Source organism: Dipodomys ordii, unplaced genomic scaffold, assembly GCF_000151885.1.
Source record: "Dipodomys ordii isolate 6190 unplaced genomic scaffold, Dord_2.0 Scaffold122, whole genome shotgun sequence".
Lineage (NCBI taxonomy): Eukaryota > Metazoa > Chordata > Mammalia > Rodentia > Heteromyidae > Dipodomys > Dipodomys ordii.
Genome location: NW_012267338.1, coordinates 3,526,391 through 3,545,026, shown reverse-complemented (window position 1 = coordinate 3,545,026; position 18,636 = coordinate 3,526,391). Strand labels below are relative to the sequence as shown.

General features: G+C 38.2%; 1 protein-coding gene across 2 annotated transcripts in view; it reads left to right on the top strand.

Moving 5' to 3' along the window:
* Snca (synuclein, alpha (non A4 component of amyloid precursor)) overlaps positions 1–11,492 on the top strand; it is a 55,842-nt gene extending 44,350 nt beyond the window's left edge. For both annotated transcript variants that reach the window (XM_013029736.1, XM_013029738.1), the window contains 2 exons: positions 9,486–9,569; positions 11,133–11,492. In XM_013029736.1, coding sequence (XP_012885190.1) covers positions 9,486–9,569; positions 11,133–11,165 — 117 coding nt within the window. In that variant the 3' untranslated portion in view covers positions 11,166–11,492. The remainder of the gene's footprint in view (positions 1–9,485; positions 9,570–11,132) is intronic.
* The last annotated feature ends 7,144 nt before the right edge of the window (positions 11,493–18,636 follow it).

The following is an 18,636-nucleotide window of genomic DNA, read 5'->3' as shown; positions in this document are numbered from 1 at the left end:
CTGAGAAGCACTTTACAGGTCAGACAAGATGTGCAAATTTCATAATGACCTCCTTTTTAAAATGTGCAGAAATAAGGCTGTGAGAACATTGCAGAAGATTTTGTTCTTTCTTTTTCTGTACTGAAGAATATCTGTGCATCAGAAAATATGTCTAAGAGACAATCCTGTTCCTTAATGTCTTTTTTTGTCTCTCTTAAAGGATTTAAAAATATTTAAAGATGCAGAACAGCAACTGTCCCCAATGAGGCCATCTTAATTACTGTGGTGATCTGTGCAGAGAAAAGGGACAATCGTAGAGTCCCATAGTAATTATCTAACCCCGGACTGCAAGTAATTATAGTAGAAAGACATTCAAGACACAGAACATCCTGAAGTACTTGACCTTTTATATTGACTCTGGGCCTTTTATTGTTAAAAAAACTAAAACAAAAACCAAAACAACCTTTTCTTTCCTGTTGGTTATTAATAATAATAATTATTATTTTTGCTTGACAAAATCAACCTGGGACTGAAAACATGACTGAAATCTCAGTTGGAGGATTGAAATGTAAAAGAAACAGACCTTTCAAATGGTGAGAGTAAAAGGCCTGAATAAAAACAAAATTAGGAAATATTAACACTGGTCACTGGTGGCCTACACCTATAATCCTAGCTACTCAGGAGGCTGAAATCTGAAGATTGTGGTTCCAAATCAGAGGGAAAGTCAATGAGATTCTTACCTCCAATGAACCACCAAAAAGCCAACAGTAGAGATGTATCTCAAGTAGCAGAGTGCTAGCCTTGAGCAATAAAGTTCAGGGACAGTATCCAGACCCTGAGTGGAAGCCCTATGTCTGGCATAAAACAAACAAATGGATGGATGGATAGATAGATAGATAGATAGATAGATAGATAGATAGATAGATAGATAGATAGATAGATAGACCAATCGATAGAGTAGAAATATTTAGGTATAAATGACTATTCAAATGTGAAATAAAATTAAAAAATAAAAGAATAATCAAAACATAGGTGTGAACTATTGGCAAAAAATTAATAACAGACAGCAGTAATAAATATTAAAGTTATGCATTAGCTACATTTTCTTTTGGTGTAATTTCACAATTGATCATCCAAATTATACCCAGTTTTCCACCATTGCAATTTTTTTTAAAGGCCAAGGACTTCAGTGAGCCCCTAGAGTTTATAAATTCAGTTAGGCAGAAACTGCATGGAAGTATTTTGGGTTTCTTATCCCTGTGATCTTTTAAAGTCTAAACCATCTTCCATAAGATGTCTCTCCAACTTGAATTATGACATTGCTTTTTTAAAATGGTAGCTGTTACCTCTTTGTGCCTCAAGATTGAGCAATAAACTGTCCTCGGAGACTGAGCTCTTAGTTTTAAATCGTCCTTCACGAGACTAGGAAAGAACACCTCTGCTTTGTATGAAGTGCTCGCAGCATGCAGGTTAGAAAACACGGTGTTTTCTAAACACCATCTATTTGTTTTTATGTGTTAGGTTATATGTAGGCAGAAGCACAACTACTGTATTTTCAGCCCTGTTATTTCCCTCCTGTGCACAGCCTTCCTCTCAAATGTCTTATTCTCTACAATACTGACTATTCATCCTACCAGGAGTACTCATCTTACCTGCCAGAAATAGCTTTGGCATTTAAAGAGAGGCCCGGAGAAAAGAACATTCCTTGGCAGTGGAAGGTTGAAAAACTAGTGGTGAAATATCCACATATCAACTCCCTAGAGATTTAGGAACAACATACATGCACGTTCACCTTTAAACAGTCATCCGGAAATGATTTCTGGTATGAATGTGATTAAACCTAGCCCCTTGCCCATCTGTCTGAGTAATCAGTGAACTCATTGACTATGTATTATGCTAGGTCGTGGAGAAAACAACGTGCTAAAGACATCTTGGTTTACATCACCTGTATTATGTGTGGTTTGAACACCTCGATTGGAAAGGTAAACAGGTGCTGTTGGATATTCTGTCAAATTATAACAAGTTATTCACCATGAAGAAAATGGATTCAGAATTTTATGATCCCCCCCATTATATTTATTGTATGTCTTCTGATGTAATAAGTTTGTTCCTTTTTTTTAATAGAAATGCTTCCTTAGCTCATCAGCGTTTCTTCCGCACTTTTCCAATGAGCCCTAGAGACTCCTTTGAAATGTCTAGTCTCCCACCATCAGGGGAAGAAAATGATGGGAAAAAAGTCACTTGAGCTGGGTGCTGATGGCTCATGCCTGTAATCCTAGCTACTCAGGAGGCTGAGATCAGAGGCTTATGGTTTGAAGCTAGCCTGGGCAGGAAAGTCTGTGAGCCACCAACAAATGGAAATAGAGCAGTGGCTCAAAATGGTAGAGCACTAGTCTTGGGTGAAAGAGCTCAGAGCTCAGGCCCCGAGTTTAAGCTCCAGGACCAACTAAAAAAGAAAAAGAGGAAGAAAAGAAAATAAAAAGTCATTTCAAAATACTTACTCAGAGCCTTCTTTGAAAATGGCTTCTGAAAAAAAATTACGTCTTTTTTGGTACTTAATTATGTGATGATGATGATGACGATAATGAGAATGATGATGACTTTGAAGATGGAGATGGCTGTGTGATGATACCAGTGTTTCAATCACCTTGGTCAAACTGAGCAGGAATTAGCCAACTGGAATGGCATTTGGCCATAAAGAGCTCTGCCCTGGTTATCTGCCCTGCATAAATACACAAAACCTCAGCATAGTTCTACAGCCTGGCTGTTGCTTGGTTTGGTTTGGAACATTTATGGTTCTCAATTATTTCATTTGCCTGAGAAAAGTTAACTTCGCTAGACAGTCTTCCCAAGTTAAACCTGCTTGATCTGCCAGGAAAATAAATAACATGCAATGACTTTTCTACTCTATTGGACCTTCTCATGAAATCACCTTTCCACTTCCTATATCTTCGTTGTCATCGAGATGGGATGCATAGGTACTCAACACCAAATGATTGTTTAAGGTGTGAAAAATAGGATAGGAAAACCTGAGTCAGGAGGAAAAAAAATACCAGCACTGGAAAAGATAGAGCTAGCAAAGACTGAATAGTTCGTTTTCTTAAAATTCTAAGCAAAATTAAACAAAAGTAGGAGGTAAGCAAAATGGTTTCTAAGGGAAGAAGGTATAAGTGGCCTAAAATATCTGTTCAGAAAAGGAAAATAACAAACTCATATAAAAGTAATTTTAATTGTAAAACAGCTGTTGTTGTATTCTTTTATTCTAAGCACATTACGGGGTAGAGCCTGCCTCTTGTACCAGTTACACAAGAGGCCTAGATAGAAGGCTCTTGATTCCAATCAGCTCTGATCAAAAATTCAAGACTCTGCCTGGAAAATAACTACATAGGGGGACAAAAAGATCTGGGGTTGTGTCAAGCGGTAGACCACTTGTCTTAGCAAGCCTCAGGCCCCGATCTCAAACTTCAGTACTGCCAAAGAATAGTGCAACCAAAGTATATTCATCTTTAAGTATTAATACCACATTTCCCCTTGCCCTTGGTAAAGAAGATTCAAGACCTGCACTTGGCAGCAGTGGCTCTGTTGCTACTCTCCTGTGTGTCAGTAGAATGTTCTCAGTCATCTGCTACTCACATCACCACCCTGTTTCCATGCAACTGAAAGAAGGAGCTGGGGTGGAAACTATGTTACAGTTTGAAGGAGGCAGAGAAAGACAGATATTGTATGTCACTGGGGACTGGAGCAGAGCTTGCTGATGAAATAAGTTACAAAGTTTCCATCCTTAAATAACAAGATTTTTTTTTATTTCAACCTATTCCAAGAAAACATTGTCTAAAAAGGTGGCTCATGGCTGTCATCCTGGCTACTCAGAAGGCTGAGATCTGAGGATCTCTGTTCAAAGCCAACCCCAGGCATGAAAAGTCCATGAGACTGTTATCTCCAATAAACCACTCAGAAAACTGGAAGTGGCGCTGTGGCTCAAGTAGTAGAATGCTCGCCTTGAGCTGAAGAGCTGAGGGACAGTGTCCAGGTCCAGAGTTCAGGCCCCACAACAGACAAAAAAAAAAAAGTAAAAGTAGCCATAAATGGATAAAGCCCAGTGATTCATCTTTAATGAGGTCAGATACAATATGCATTTATTGGGATATTTAAAATGCTTAAAAAAACCGAACACATAGGGGATGCTTCATGAATCTCTGGGGTTCCTGTAAGTCTGTGCTGCTCGTTCAATGCTACTTTCTGTGTCATCTCATTTAATATTCACAACAGCATTCTGAGAAAAGATTTTATTGTCACCATTTTCCACCTGAGATATTTACATGAACTCAGAGTGGCACAGGTACCATTTATTAGTCTGTTACCGATACCATGCTCTTAAAAGTGAATTGTCTCCTGGGCTTCTGAAGAAGTTGTGTGTAGAACTGTTGATGGGAAGGAAGTATGTTAGAAACTACTTCGAGTGATTGTTGTAGCTAGTACCCTCCTTCCACAGTGTCACAGTAAGAGAGCATCCCCCAAATCCATCTCCATCTCACATACAGGCATAAAGACCATAGAGAGCGCTACGGTATACTGTGCGCCTCATGTACTACACCTGAGACCGAAATCAGGAGTTCCTAGTCGATAGACAACAAAAGGAGATCTAAATAAAGCCGAGTTAAGGAAAGGAAATGTGTGGATGAGATGAAATACACAACTCTGTATTGATTTATTGGGTGTTTAATCCCAAAATAATGGCTGCTCTTCAAAATAATTAAAAGAACACAAATAATCAGTTAGTGCCAAATAGAAGAGAAAAGACAAGAAATAAAAGGTAGTTAATGGGATGGGGAAATGATCATTGATTTCTCTCAGAGTCTCTGTGGACTACGGCATTTCTCTGATACTTACATTAAAAAAGTAAACATCCTGACTTCACAAGTGTAACCTCTAGCCATGGACTTACTGGCTGATAGTGCCGTACAGTGAGAACTGAACGGAGAGGAGCATGGAGGTGGGGCCAGGGCTAGGGAAGAATAGTTGTCCCCAGCATAAAGTTTAAAAAGATGAGGGCCTGTGGCTCAGACAAAACAAAAAACAAAAACCTTTGCCAGTTATCATCAGGGTGTAGGAACCTCAAGTGATGATATTTCAAACCATATCCAAGAACACTAGAACACCTTTTAGTACAAAGTCCTAAACTACTCAGGAAATGGTATGCTCTAGGTCTCCAATAAACTGCTTTTCTTGGCAACTAACAGGTGATCAACTTAATGTTTGCAGATTTAATCACCGTAGAGTTGGGGCTTGAACTCAGGGCTGGGGTGCTCTCTCTCTCTCTCTGAGTTTCTTTGTGCTCAAGGCTAACACTCCACCACTTGAACCAAAGAACCACTTCCAGTGTTTTCTGAGTGGTTTATTGGAGATAAGAGTCTCATGAATTTTTCTGCCCAGGCTGGCTTTGAACCTCGATCCTCAGATCTCAGCCTTCTGAGTAGCCAGGATTACAGGCGTGAGCCACCAGGTCCCAGCTGGCCCTGGGGCCCTTAAGTCCTACCCATCTTTTCACCTAGAAGTGGTTAGTGTCACCTCAAATATTTTCTCTCAGTCAGAATGTAAGACCCATTTCCTGTTACTTTTTAAAGCAAATACTTAAGAGTTAGCCTGTCATTATTTTTCTTGAAAGCTTTTTAGCATTCCCTAGGCTTCTCTAAAATACTTACTTTACAAAGTAATCTACCCTCTCAACATTTTCATTCCTCTGTTGCTAGCTTTTGAAATATCAATACGCTTGCAAAATGGAAATGACTCCCTAGTTCTCAGTCGAATACAAAGTCGACCTTCCTCTTTTCACGTTGAGGTGCCATGTTTAAGAATGAAGAAAATGTAGTATCTATACACAATGGAGTTTTACTCATCCATTCTGGAGAATGATATTGCATCATTTGCAAAGTAATGGAAAGACCTGGGTAAAATTGTTCAGTGAAGGAGGTCAGGCCTGGAGAGGCAAAGGTTACATGTCTTCTCTCATACGTGGAAGCTAGAAGTTAGTTTATAAAATACAAGTAGATACTTTAGGAGGAATGCAAGTATATACAAACATGTTAACAGAAATGGGTAGATTCAGGGAAGAACTCACATTGTAATTACCTAGAAAGGCTAAATCAGATGTCAACAAAAGGAACAACAAAAGGAGGTTAGGCAGACTCATGAAGAGAAAAAAGAAGGGAAATGCGGTCAAAATTTCAACGCATACCCTATAAAATTAAGAAAAGGGAGGGAAGGAGTGTTGGGGAGGGGATGAATGAATGTTGAAAGGAACAACATTGACCAAGATGCAAGTATTCATAAACTGCTTTGTGAAATGGTGACTCCTTTGTACAGCTAGAGGGCATTTTTTAAAAAAGAATCTAGCCCCCCCCAGGTAAACTTAAAATAATAAACCAACTCAAGTGTCTCTGAACACATTTATAATATTTCTTCACCACGAGACCCACTCACAACCAACGAAGTTTATTCTCAGATTTCCCACTGTGAATTAGTATTTGCAACAAGATCTGTATTCGTGTAACAGGGGAAAAGGAGCCGCAGTTGATGCGGTGTCATGGTACCTTATTAGATGACTCAGTAATTACATGGTTTTGCCATTGATGTGTCAGGCACTGAGCTGCTAACAGAAGAGAGTCGGGATTTTAGAAGGGATAATATTTCTTTCCTAAGAAGTGATTTTACACTGGTTTTAGATGAGCAAATCAACTATATTTTTTATAAATTCTGATCAAGTGTAAAGATTCATCTTTTTGCTTACAGCTTTGGAGGTTTTCGTTATAGTTGATTTGGGGATTTGGGCTTGGGTTGTCAGTCTACAAGATGGTAGAGGTATGGAGCAAAGTAAGCCACTCACCTTGTGGAGACCACACACCAAGAAGGGGGACAGGAAGAAGCTGGGCTCTCAACTATGACTTCAAGGTCACTCTTCCAAAGACCTAACTTCCTTCCTCAAAAGGCGACCTCTTTACCTGCCACTTCCCGGTATTACTACAAGTTGACAACCGATGGGCCTTTGGAAAATACTTCATAATCACACTTTATTACTAGTGTTCCCTCAACAATACAGTTCTTATTTACATACTTACCTGGATGGTATTTACATAGTATTAGGTATCATAAGTAGTCTAGAAATGATTTAAACTGTACAAGAATATGTGCATAGATTGTATGCAAATACAAATACCGCAGTTATCAGGAGAGAATTATATTTATTTCTTGTAAAACATTCTGACATTATGGACCTGCTAGCATTACTGATAGTTATTACTATGACTGTGATAGTTACTACTATTACAGTTATTACTAGTCCTAGGCTCTTATTTGCTCCTTCTTCTTATTTGGATTTTCCTTGTTTCTTCATTATCTATGTATCATCATTTTCATAGTTTAACATCTGTCTTTTAAACTTTTACTACTCTATTTGTATTTCCACTGTGATTTTCCAAACATTTGCTCACAATTAAGCCAATTGTTTAAACTCTAAAACGCCGATGTTTTTCTCAAGAAGATGTGAAATACGGTGATTACTTAAATGGAAAAACATGAGAGTACAACTTTCATACTTTGTTCTTAGTTCCAAGCAAATGATACTTGGCTATAGACCTTTAGAGTTCAATTTTGAAAGGATTAGCAAAGTGTGTGCTCAGAACTATACATGATGCACTTTTTTTTACATCAGTCAACATTCTGCGCTCGAGGGAAGCAATACTTAACATGAAAAAAGATGGATTTCAGTTGCTCCTAGCACCTGAGGGATCTAGATAAAGAATTAACAAGGAACATATTCATCCTCACCTGGAAGAGCATTCAAGAGCATACACTGACTGCCCCAGGTACATATGCACTCACACTAGATGTGTTCACCAACATGAATTGCACAAGAGGGGCAAAACCCAGGCCAGGTCTGCCATATCGATTGTCAAACCTACTTCAAAAAAATCTTTTAGCCAATTGCACTAAAAGAACTGAAACCTTTACTAGTCACATTTAAAAGGTATAGAAAGAAGAAATTTAGCATACTTTCCTCATATTTGACTGTCACCTGTAGTTATCTAAGCATCAGTAAGGGTTTAATAATCTCAGTTGTTTTCACAGGTATATATATGTATATATGTGTATATATATATATACTATATATGCATATATATACATGCTTATATGTATGTATGTATGTATGCCATTGCTGATTCATTTTGGCACTAAGATTAACTGATGATTACAAGAAGCATAAGGAACTATACCAACATCACAAAAGATTAATATTCTGGAGAAGCTAGAATTTGAACTGAGGTCCTATGGCACTTTCAGGTACATATCCACCACACGACAGAATCTCCTATTCTTACCTCAAGATATGAAGCAGTATCTCTCTGTGCATTTAAAAGTGAGGTTGTTTGGGGATCATTTATTATAAGCGACTTGGCACTTTTTGTCATAGAAAAAAGTTGGGCAGGATAGGCTGACCTACTGAGCTTGAAGTTCTTTCATTGTCAACCATTTCCACATCCCTGAACTCACCTGTCAGTCACTTCCTGATTAAAACAGAGGGAGATATTATTTACATCTGACATGGTTTTGTAACATGAGCTGAGGGACCATTTGATCTCTGCAAGCAAGCCCATTTAGGCTGTTGATGCATCTCTGTTCTTAGAATATCAATGAACTTCATCTGTTTATAATTGATTTTCTGGAACAAATGCAAAGCCACAAAAGGTATCTGATGAGAGTATAAATAAAGCCCTGGATATTTTGGGCTGAATTTTTTATGTAGCCTCTTTTTTTTTTTTTAGGAAATGACCTAGAAAAATGATCTGCCCATGTATCTTATTTTCTTCTACTACATGCAGACTCAGTCCTCCCTAGTATAAATTTTAGAAAGGGATTTCTTTCCTTTTTTATCATTGAAAATACATTGTAAAATTTTCTATGTAGATACATGTTCAAAATTCAGAAAAGAATAAAAGTAGCAAAAGTAACACCCCAATGAAATGCTTTGAATATATGGTTGGATTTTCTTCCCATCCATTTACTTTTACATCAACATACATTTTTATCTACTCTGCCACTGAAGTTATATTCTCAGTCCTCAGTCATATTCTAAGTCAAATAGTTCCAGCCTGGACCACGATTCTGCTATTTGCTCCTCCCATGTAGCTGAGATGAGAGTTCCATTGCCATGCCCAGTATTTTTCATTGTTTGAAACAGAGTCTTGTAAACTTGTGCCTGGACTGAGTTCAACCTACTAGCTTGTAAGATCAAGTAACTTGGATTACAGGTGTGAGCCACCATGTCTTGCTAAGTTAACCGTTATTATTTTATAGTTCACTGTCACGTGAATTGAAGCTTTGGACTATGATTTTGGGCTGTCTTCTTTGCCATCTCCCATATATGTATCATATATAAGATTTTCTTGAAGTGATTTCAAAAGTGAAAAATAAGACTTCATATTATTCATGCTTTCTCTTTTAAATACTAGAGTGGAGAGGGATCCCCGCAAGAAGGAATTCTGGAAGATATGCCTGTGGATCCTGACAACGAGGCTTATGAAATGCCTTCTGAGGTAAATGTTTATATACACAAACTACAAAATAAGCTTTAGAGCCGGGCACCAGTGGCTCACACCTGTAATCCTAGCTACTCAGGAGGCTGAGATCTGAGGATCATGGTTCAAAGCCAGCCCCGGCAGGAAACTCCAGGAGACTCTTATCTCCAATAAAGCACTAGAAAACCGGAAGTGGCGCTGTGGCTCAAGTGGTAGAGCATTCGCCTTGAGCTGAAGAGCACAGGGACAGTGCCCAGGCCCAGAGTTCAAGCCCCACGACCGACCAAAAAAATAATAATAATAAGCTTTAGGATTCAAGTTGGATCTTCCTAAGAGGTAGTTCGAGAACTTAGTCACTCTCAGATTTCTCTTCTATTAGAAACTGTATTAGGCAATCAGGAGAAATTTTGCTGTGGAGGCTGTGTAGGAGACTATGGGCATATTGGGAGTACATTCTAAAAGAGTACTCTAGAACATTCTAGAATGCTAGCATTGATAATGGAAATATCAAAGCAAAGGCATACATGTCTATGTACGTGGCTATGTCTGGGGAGCACTAAGTAATGGTGGGTCGAAGTTAGGAAACAGAATAAAGAGACACTAAGTTTCCAGAAATGAATGAAGTTACTCATTGTACGACACAATTACAACCTTGCTGTTTCAGTTTGCACTTTCTTCAAAACATAACTTGAGTTTTTAAAAGTCAGTTTTTCTATAGCAGAATCCTGATATTATTAGAGATATACTTTAGGCAGACTTACTTGAACTGGTTAGTTACAACCATCAGTATTTTTGTTGTGGATGTCGTTCAAACTTTGTATGGCAGCCTGGCTTTCAAGTAGAATAAAATAAAAGTAATTATGACAGGGTGCCAAAAACTCATGTCTGTAATCCTAGCCACTCAGTTGGCTGAAATCCAGAGGTTGAGGTTTGAAGCCAGCCAGGTCAGCAGTCTGTCAGACACTTACCTCCAACTAGCCACCAAAAAGCTGGAAGTGGAACTATGACTTAAGGGGTAGAGCACCATCCATAAGTGAAAAAGCTTAGGGACAGCACCCAAGCCTTGAGGTCAAGCCACAGTACCAGCACAAGAAGGGGGAAAAGAAGAAAGAAAAAAATAATCATAGAAGACTTACACGAAAGTGAAATTTTCAAATGGATGAAAGGAGAAAAATACTGTATCTTTTCTTTACATATCTTAATTCCCCTCCAAGATCTAGCACATCTTAGCCATGAAAGAGACTTCATAAATTCACTCTCACAGTTCATTGGTTGAGGAAACTAAGATAGAGGCCAGCCCACATGTCCTCTTAGGACTAAGTCCCATGATGACCAAGTGGCCCATCTAGAAATAGAACCCAGATAGGCAAACCATAACTTCTGTAATTCCATTTTTATATGAAAAGTGTGCCCAAAATGATAACAAATAGGACCATTCATTGCAAAATAATTCAAAAAACTGTGATGAGTATGAATTTTACTCTTATGTGGCGAGTCATGTCCTGTATCATTTGCTGTACACACTGACGACCAGTCCCTTCCATTAACAATGTATGCTCTTGGTGATTTCCCCAATGTTAGGAAGGCTATCAAGACTATGAACCTGAAGCATAAAACACGTCGCCATCCCCAGTTTCTTGAGATATACCGACAGATGTTCCATCCTGTGCAAGTGCTCAGCTCCAACATGCCCAATCGTGACATTTTTCTCAAAGTTTGTACAGTGTATTTGGAGTCTTCCATCAGCAATGATCGAAGTATCTGTCCCTGCCCTCACTCTGCATTTCGGTGCTCCCTTCACTGACATGAATATATAGTAGCAGGGTCCTTGTGTGCCGTGGATATTGTGGCTTCAAATCTTACCATGTTAAAACCAATAAAAAAAAAACACCTAAGTGACTACCACTTATTTCTAAATCCTCACTGATTTTGTTGCTGTTGTTGATGTTGTTGCTGTTGTCAAAAAGTTGCGAGTGATTTGCTATCATATATTCTAAGATTTTTAGGTGTCTTTGATGATTGTGTCTAAGACTAATGATGTATTGTGAAATCTGTTGATATCCATACTATTTTAAAAAGAAACTATGTGAGCATGAAACTATGCACCTATAAATACTAACTATGAAATTTTACTGTTCTGTGATGTTTTATTAACTTGTGTTTGTATATAAGTGGTGAAAATTAAAATAAAATATTATCTCAGTACAAAGTATGTCTATCTCATCTTGCTTGAAAAAATAGAGTCATGCTTATAAACAGTATGACATGAAGACTGACATAGTGACATAAATTTAACATTCTTCACATATAAAAGGAGTGGTTGGAAAGGAATCAGGGGTACTGGGACAGCAACCCTACACGGGAATTCCCTGAAGCCACAGAGAGCAATGAGCTCTCATCTATACTCAGATCTCAAGAGAGCTTACTGGAAAAGCAAGAGCAAAGAAATAAGGTGAGACAACCATTTTGATTACATCCCCTTATGAGTGCACGGAAGTGTCTGAGAGAAGTGACTTCAGTCATCATTTCATTATTTTTGTAATCCTCAGAAATCTCCATTCCCATGCAGGAAATGCCTTCATACATCCCTGTGGAATGGGTCCTAGTTTAGCATGCATGAACACTGGGGTTCAGTCCCCTGACAATATACCACACAGCAAATGGTGTTCAATTCCACACGACACATCAATAGTCTAGAGTTATTTTTAAAAGTCTTGTGGATCCCTTTAAATTCTACCACAATGTATGAATTCCTAAGTTATTCTCTAGAAACATGTTTGTCTGTTTTTTTTACAGTAAGTGGATTTAGCCCTTAATTTGTGTGTCTGTGCCACCTGTAGGTAGAGAATTTCCTATCTGAATCCCAAGACATTTAGTTCATCTCTGCATCGAGTTAGAGAATCTATCATTAGAAAAAACAAAACCTCATATCTGGTGGCAGAAGTGAAGCATTGTGAAAGTACTGTGTTGTAATTGTGTAGAAGGTCAAGCAGTTTTTCTTTTTCTTTTATTGTTGAGGTGATGTACAGAGGGGTTATAGTTATATAAGCCAGGTATTGAGTACATTCCTTTTCAACAATATCACCTCTTCCATCATTTTCTCCCAGTTTTTTTTCCTCCCAACTCCCTGACCCCACAAGTTATATAGTTCATTTACAATATAGTGTCTAGTGAGTATCACTTCTGAATTAATTCGCCCTTTTTCCCACCCTTCCTTCCCTCCTTCCTTCCTTCCTTCCTTCCTTCCTTCCTTCCTTCTTTTCTCTTTCTTTTTTTCCCTTTCTTTCTTCCTTTCTTTCTTCCTTTTTTTCTTCCTTTTCTCCTTCCCTCCCTCCTCCCTCCCTCTCCCTCCCCCCCCTCTCTCTCTCTTTCTCTCTCTCTCTCTTTTTTGGTCTATGTGGGTCTTGAACTCTGGGCCTGGATGCTGTCCCTCAGCTCCTCAGCTCAAGGAGAAATCTCTACCACTTAAGCCACAGTGCCACTTCTGGTTTTCTGGTGGTTAATGGGAGATAAGTGTCTCACAGACTTTCCTACTCAGGCTGGCTTTGAACCGTGATCCTCAGATCTCAGCCTCCTGAGTAGCTAGGATTACAGGTGTGGTCCACTGGCCCCTGGCTCCATTATTTCTTTGCCTCCCCTCCATAAATCCAATAAACTTACATACAAGACAAGCAGTATATCATATATATATATATATATGGATCAAGAAAATGCAACATATATATATATATCATATATATCACATATATATATATATATATATATATATGTATATGTTGCATTTTCTTGATCCATTTTTCCAGTGAGGGGTGTCAGGTTTGATTCTATATCTTTTTTTTGATTCTATATCTTAGCTATAGTAAAGAATACTGCAATAAACATGGTTGTACTGATGGCTTTAGTGTGGCCTGGACTGAGGTCAATTGGATAAATGCCCAGGAGTGGAATTGCTGGATTGTAGTGAAGCTCTATGTTTAGTCTTTTGAGGAACCTCCATACAAAGCAGTTGACTTTTTCTTTTCACTATTAATTTACACACATGTACACACACACACACACACACACACACACACACACACGGAGAGCCATGAATCCTCAGAGAGTGGTACCTAAAAGCATCCTAAATCAATCTGATTAAAGTGCTGCATATGCATGTGAGAAAAACCACAATGAATAATTAACATACACATTAAAAATGAATGACAGTATGCAAATCAAGTTCTGTCCTGCGTGTGATACAAGGGGGAGGAGGAACATAAATGGAGAGGTTGAAGGAATGTGAATTACAGTCACAATACTTTGTGCACATGTGTGAAACAGTGGAGTGAGATTGGTTTGGAAGACAGAAGAGGGTCTGAGGGTGAGAGATAAAGGGGTTGAGACCGATGAAGGTGCATTATATGCACAAATGGATGTGTCAAGACAAAACTCTTTACGACTTAGTTGATGCTAATTCAAATATGTCATTTCTCTAACTGCAAACTTGGCACCCCCAGGATGTCACTCCTGAGTCCTCTTTCTGCCTGTGGCCGGTGAGCCAGCAGCAGGACTGGCATTTTCCTGCTGGCTCTGTCCTTAGATTTGGATATACTTTTAAAAATATGTTTTGTCAAATATAGATGTGACTGATTTGTCCATATTAGGCCATTTAATTCTCAAAACAGTACTGAAAGTTTCCACTACTTTTCTCATTTTACCCATGAGCAAACAGCACCTGCAGACCCAGGAACTTGCTCAAAGCCACATAGCTAATAAGTGTCAGAGCCAAGAGTGCCATCACAGTAAAACCACATGGTGTCTCAGAATGAGGACATGTAGCTGAGAAAGAAAGCCTTCCAGAAGTCTAAGAAATAGAGCAGTAGCTTTCTCTAGGTACCAGTGCTAGTACATGCTTATTTTTGTTCACAAGTGTGTGTGTGTGTGTGTGTGTGTGTGTGTGTAAGTGATATGTCCATGAATGAAGATGTTTTACTTATTTAAGGAGAAATTACTCAGCCCTGAAGAGATATTTCCTTACAATTAAACTATGCATATCTTGATGGTAGAGCTAAGTTATCACTTTTCAGTAGAAAATTAAAACATGGATGTCATAATAACCACAAACTATAAGAAGGCAAACCTGTCATTTCCCATGTTAGTTCATGGCTTTTGCCAAGTGCTCAAAGGAAAAGATACATATAAATGGGATTTAAAATTATATATTTATTTAGTAGTAGAATGATTACATAAATTCATGACTTAAGAAGTTGTGTTTTTTAACAATATCACACCTTAATATTGAATAAGATTTGATTTCCTAAGTATGTTTTTGATGAATAATGCCATATTTTTATCCTTTGAGTAAGCCTAAGTTTGAAGAATTCAAAACACAATGGATGCTAAAAACTAAAGGTGACTTTATTGCCAATAGCAGTATATTCTGTATTTCTAATATTTCCTTTGCTTTTTATTTTTTTTACCAATACTGTTGTATCTTTAATTATGTTGTCTTACATTAAAAAACACATTTCTGACAGAGAAAAAAAGTCCTCCAGTAAGTCTTGCTAATATAATTTAATCCTAAAATCATGTAGGTTCACAGAGGGGACTTTTTTGTGTGCTGAGCCTGCAACTTTACATGAATGCAGTTCACTAGGTTGCCTTCTGGGCTCAGCCCTATGAAAACGTATCCTCAGATTCCCTCAAAGGTCAGAGACCGGAAATTCCCACTGTTACTATGGCAACACAGCAAGATATGGTGCCTTGGAAATGTGCTGCATTATAATTAGCTTCCTCTAGGACTTCCTAAGTGCCTTTTACAGGTAGACTAAATAGCAGGTTGCTTTGTATCTTGCACTGAGATGAAAATCAACCCATGTCTGTAAATGTCACAGTTAGGCTTGGCTCCAGTAAGGTCAAATCTAAACAAATACGATAACAAGTATAGGCATTTATCTTAGAAAAGAGCACTCTTTGCCTAGACTACTACTCCAGGATGGTTGCTAAAGAAGGCTAACATGAGGAGAAATGAAGAACCTCATCTCTGAATCTAGATGGTATAGGATTGATTTTAGGGATCACTACTTGTGTGACTTGGATCTAATCTTTGCTCACCTCTGCTTCCTTGTCTGTGAAAATGCAAATGATAATTGATAGTATCTCATAGCACCAGGATGGGGAATAAATGGGTCAAGTCAAATGCTTAGAAGTCAGTGCCTGGCAGATAGGTCAAGATCAATGAGTTAATGATGCTATTGCTAGGAGTGTCGTACTCTCTGTTTTTAAAGGTAAGGGATGCAATTTCCAGAAACATTCATATATTTGTGTCTTCTCTTAATAGAAAATAGCAAACAAAAGAATGATAGGAGAGCAGAGATACTTTAGAGACTTGGGTCAGAGATTGCATACTAGTAGCTTCTGGATCAGTCCAACAGTTTCATTAGTAATATCCCTATACCAGTGTGTTTTAGCAAACCATCACTAAGCACCAAAGAAAAAAAAAGATCTTACTAAGAAGTGGAGATGCATCCATAAACTTTATGCTTATAAAACACATGTATTTTAATAAGTTTTTATTGTGAAAATACTGTACAGAGAGAGGGGTTACAGTTACATGAGCAAGGTAATGAGTACATTTCTTATCCAGCATGATTACCTCCTCCTTTGTTTTTCCCCTACCATCCCTTCCCCCACCTCCACAACTACACTCCCCCTCCTCCGCCTAAATTGTAAAGTTTGTTTTCCAACATAGTGTATTGTACATCTCATTGTTGCAATGGATCCACCTGTATCCCTATTTAAACATTTTGTTTTTTCCCTTCCCCTCCCCAAATTATACAGACATCAAATACAGTGAAAACAGTGGTTATACCATGGGGGAGGGACATACAAAGCAACAAAAAAAATCACATGGTACCTTATAAATATGTTAGAAACACTAGCAAGAAAGGAAAAACCACTGTGTCCCTATCTTGGAGTTCACTTCACTTAACTTCATCTTATCTGGTCATAAAACACATGTATTTTTCAACACAGCTATTCTCCTCAAGTCAAATCACTTATCTTCTTCAAGTGAAATAGGTACAAAGGTAGAAAGACAGATAGACAGGAAGACAGACATAAAAATCATACTTAGCTTTGAAATATCATTTTTAAATTGAAATGTTTACACAACAAGTACTATATTACCTCAGAAACAACAGACACACCAGCAATTCTGTTTCTAAGGAAAGCAAGTTTTGTTTTCCTTTTATGCCCTTGGGGACTCTCCGAAGACTATGAAAAGGTAATGAGCTCTTGAGATGCCCTCCATGGAGTCTCTTTTTCAGATTATCCTCAGCAGCAATGTTGGAGGTCAATCACAACAGAGAGAACTTTCCCTTTTAACCTCCGGACATTTTATTTCAGCAATGAGAACTAAGAACTGGGGGGAAAAAACTTGTCCTTCCACACAGTATTTCCTAAGAAAGAGAGATGAGCACATAGAATATCCTATTTCTTGTATATGGCCTCAATCTCTGTGGAAATGGTTAAGGTGAGTCTTGAGAGGCTGCCAAATCTTTGTAATTCAGCAGAACTGACTCCTGCTGCTGAAGACAGAGTGCAGCCTTGAATGATGAGAAATCTGGCAAGTCTTCTTGGCAGACTTCCCTGGCCATCAGCCTTGGGCAACCTTGGCAACTTATGCCATGCTTTTAGTAAGGCCATTGCCAGAGTATGATGAGCAGAAGGGTAAATGCAAGCCAGGAGTTGGTAGCTCATACCTGTCATTCTAGCAACTCAGGAGGATAAGTTGCAGAGGAACAAGGCTCAAAGCCAGGCCAGGCAGAGAAGTCTGTGTGATTCCATTTCCAATTAACCAGCAAAGAGCCACATTGGGGATGTGGTTCAAGTGGTAGATCACCAATAGCACAAACAGAAGGCCCTGAGTTCAAACTCCAGTACCAGAAAAAAAACTAAAGAGTAAATGTATAAATACCTTTCCACAGCTTTTAACAAATCTAACACAAACAACTGAGTGTTAATGACACCAGGGTAATAATAGATTTTCGAATTTTAGTTATAACAGCAATGTTGGGAGGCAAAGCACTGGTGGACACTTGTTCTATTTGAAAAGGAATCAAGTATTACCAACATCTAAGACTAGTTCAGAAATTGATATTCTGACTGCTTTGTTTCTGCCCATGGTGAGCATAAACATTCAAATGTCACACTTGTCAGAGTTTCACTATCAGACTGAATTCCAGGCCATTAGATGTAGCATTTGGTTATCATTTTCATGCCAGCAATTTCTGGATGTGCTAGAAACAGCTTGTTCAAGATAATTCTGTCTGGAATAACAATGATTTTCACATAATAGACCCTTTTTATACACGATAACTCCTATTGACAGTTTGTAATTGACTTGACTTTCTTGAGTGGTTTCCTAGCTGACAACTCTCCCTGTCCTAAACCTCCCCCCACCCATAAGCTTCATGTAGAACAATCTGTCATTCTGTATGTTTAGTTATGGGAAGAATTAAATATGGATATGATGGTATTTAATCTCTTCTGCTTGGATTCTGTCTATTATATCGCACTTCTGAATGCTTTTTTTAATATGTATCATACCACCTTACCTCTAAATAGCATTCTGGACTACAATAAAACAAGCAAACCACCACACAAGAAACATTACCTTGGACTGTGCTGAATTCTATGAAGATAAGGAAAAATTTATAGATAAGAGAAAAATCTGACTGCACCGGATATTGTATGTGATAATACATAAATTCTGCATTTAGATCAACGTCTCTTTGTAGCTCAATCTATATGAGTAACACAAAGATGATGTAGCTTCCGTGTGACTAGGAAGAAGGTATTTTCTTATTTGTAGTCATTATTTTGCATAGGGGCAGAAGCATCAATTCATTATTCCCATTTTTAATATATAATAGAAACTTATTGCCAAGGGTCATTTTAAATTGAGCTCCCTTTGGCAGCACTCCTGTTAACACTCTTCCAATTCACAACTTCCTATAATCAATGACAGGATTAAGCCAGGCTCAGTCTTGTAATTCGGATACTCAGCAGGCTGAGATTGGGAAGATCATGGTTCAAGATCAGC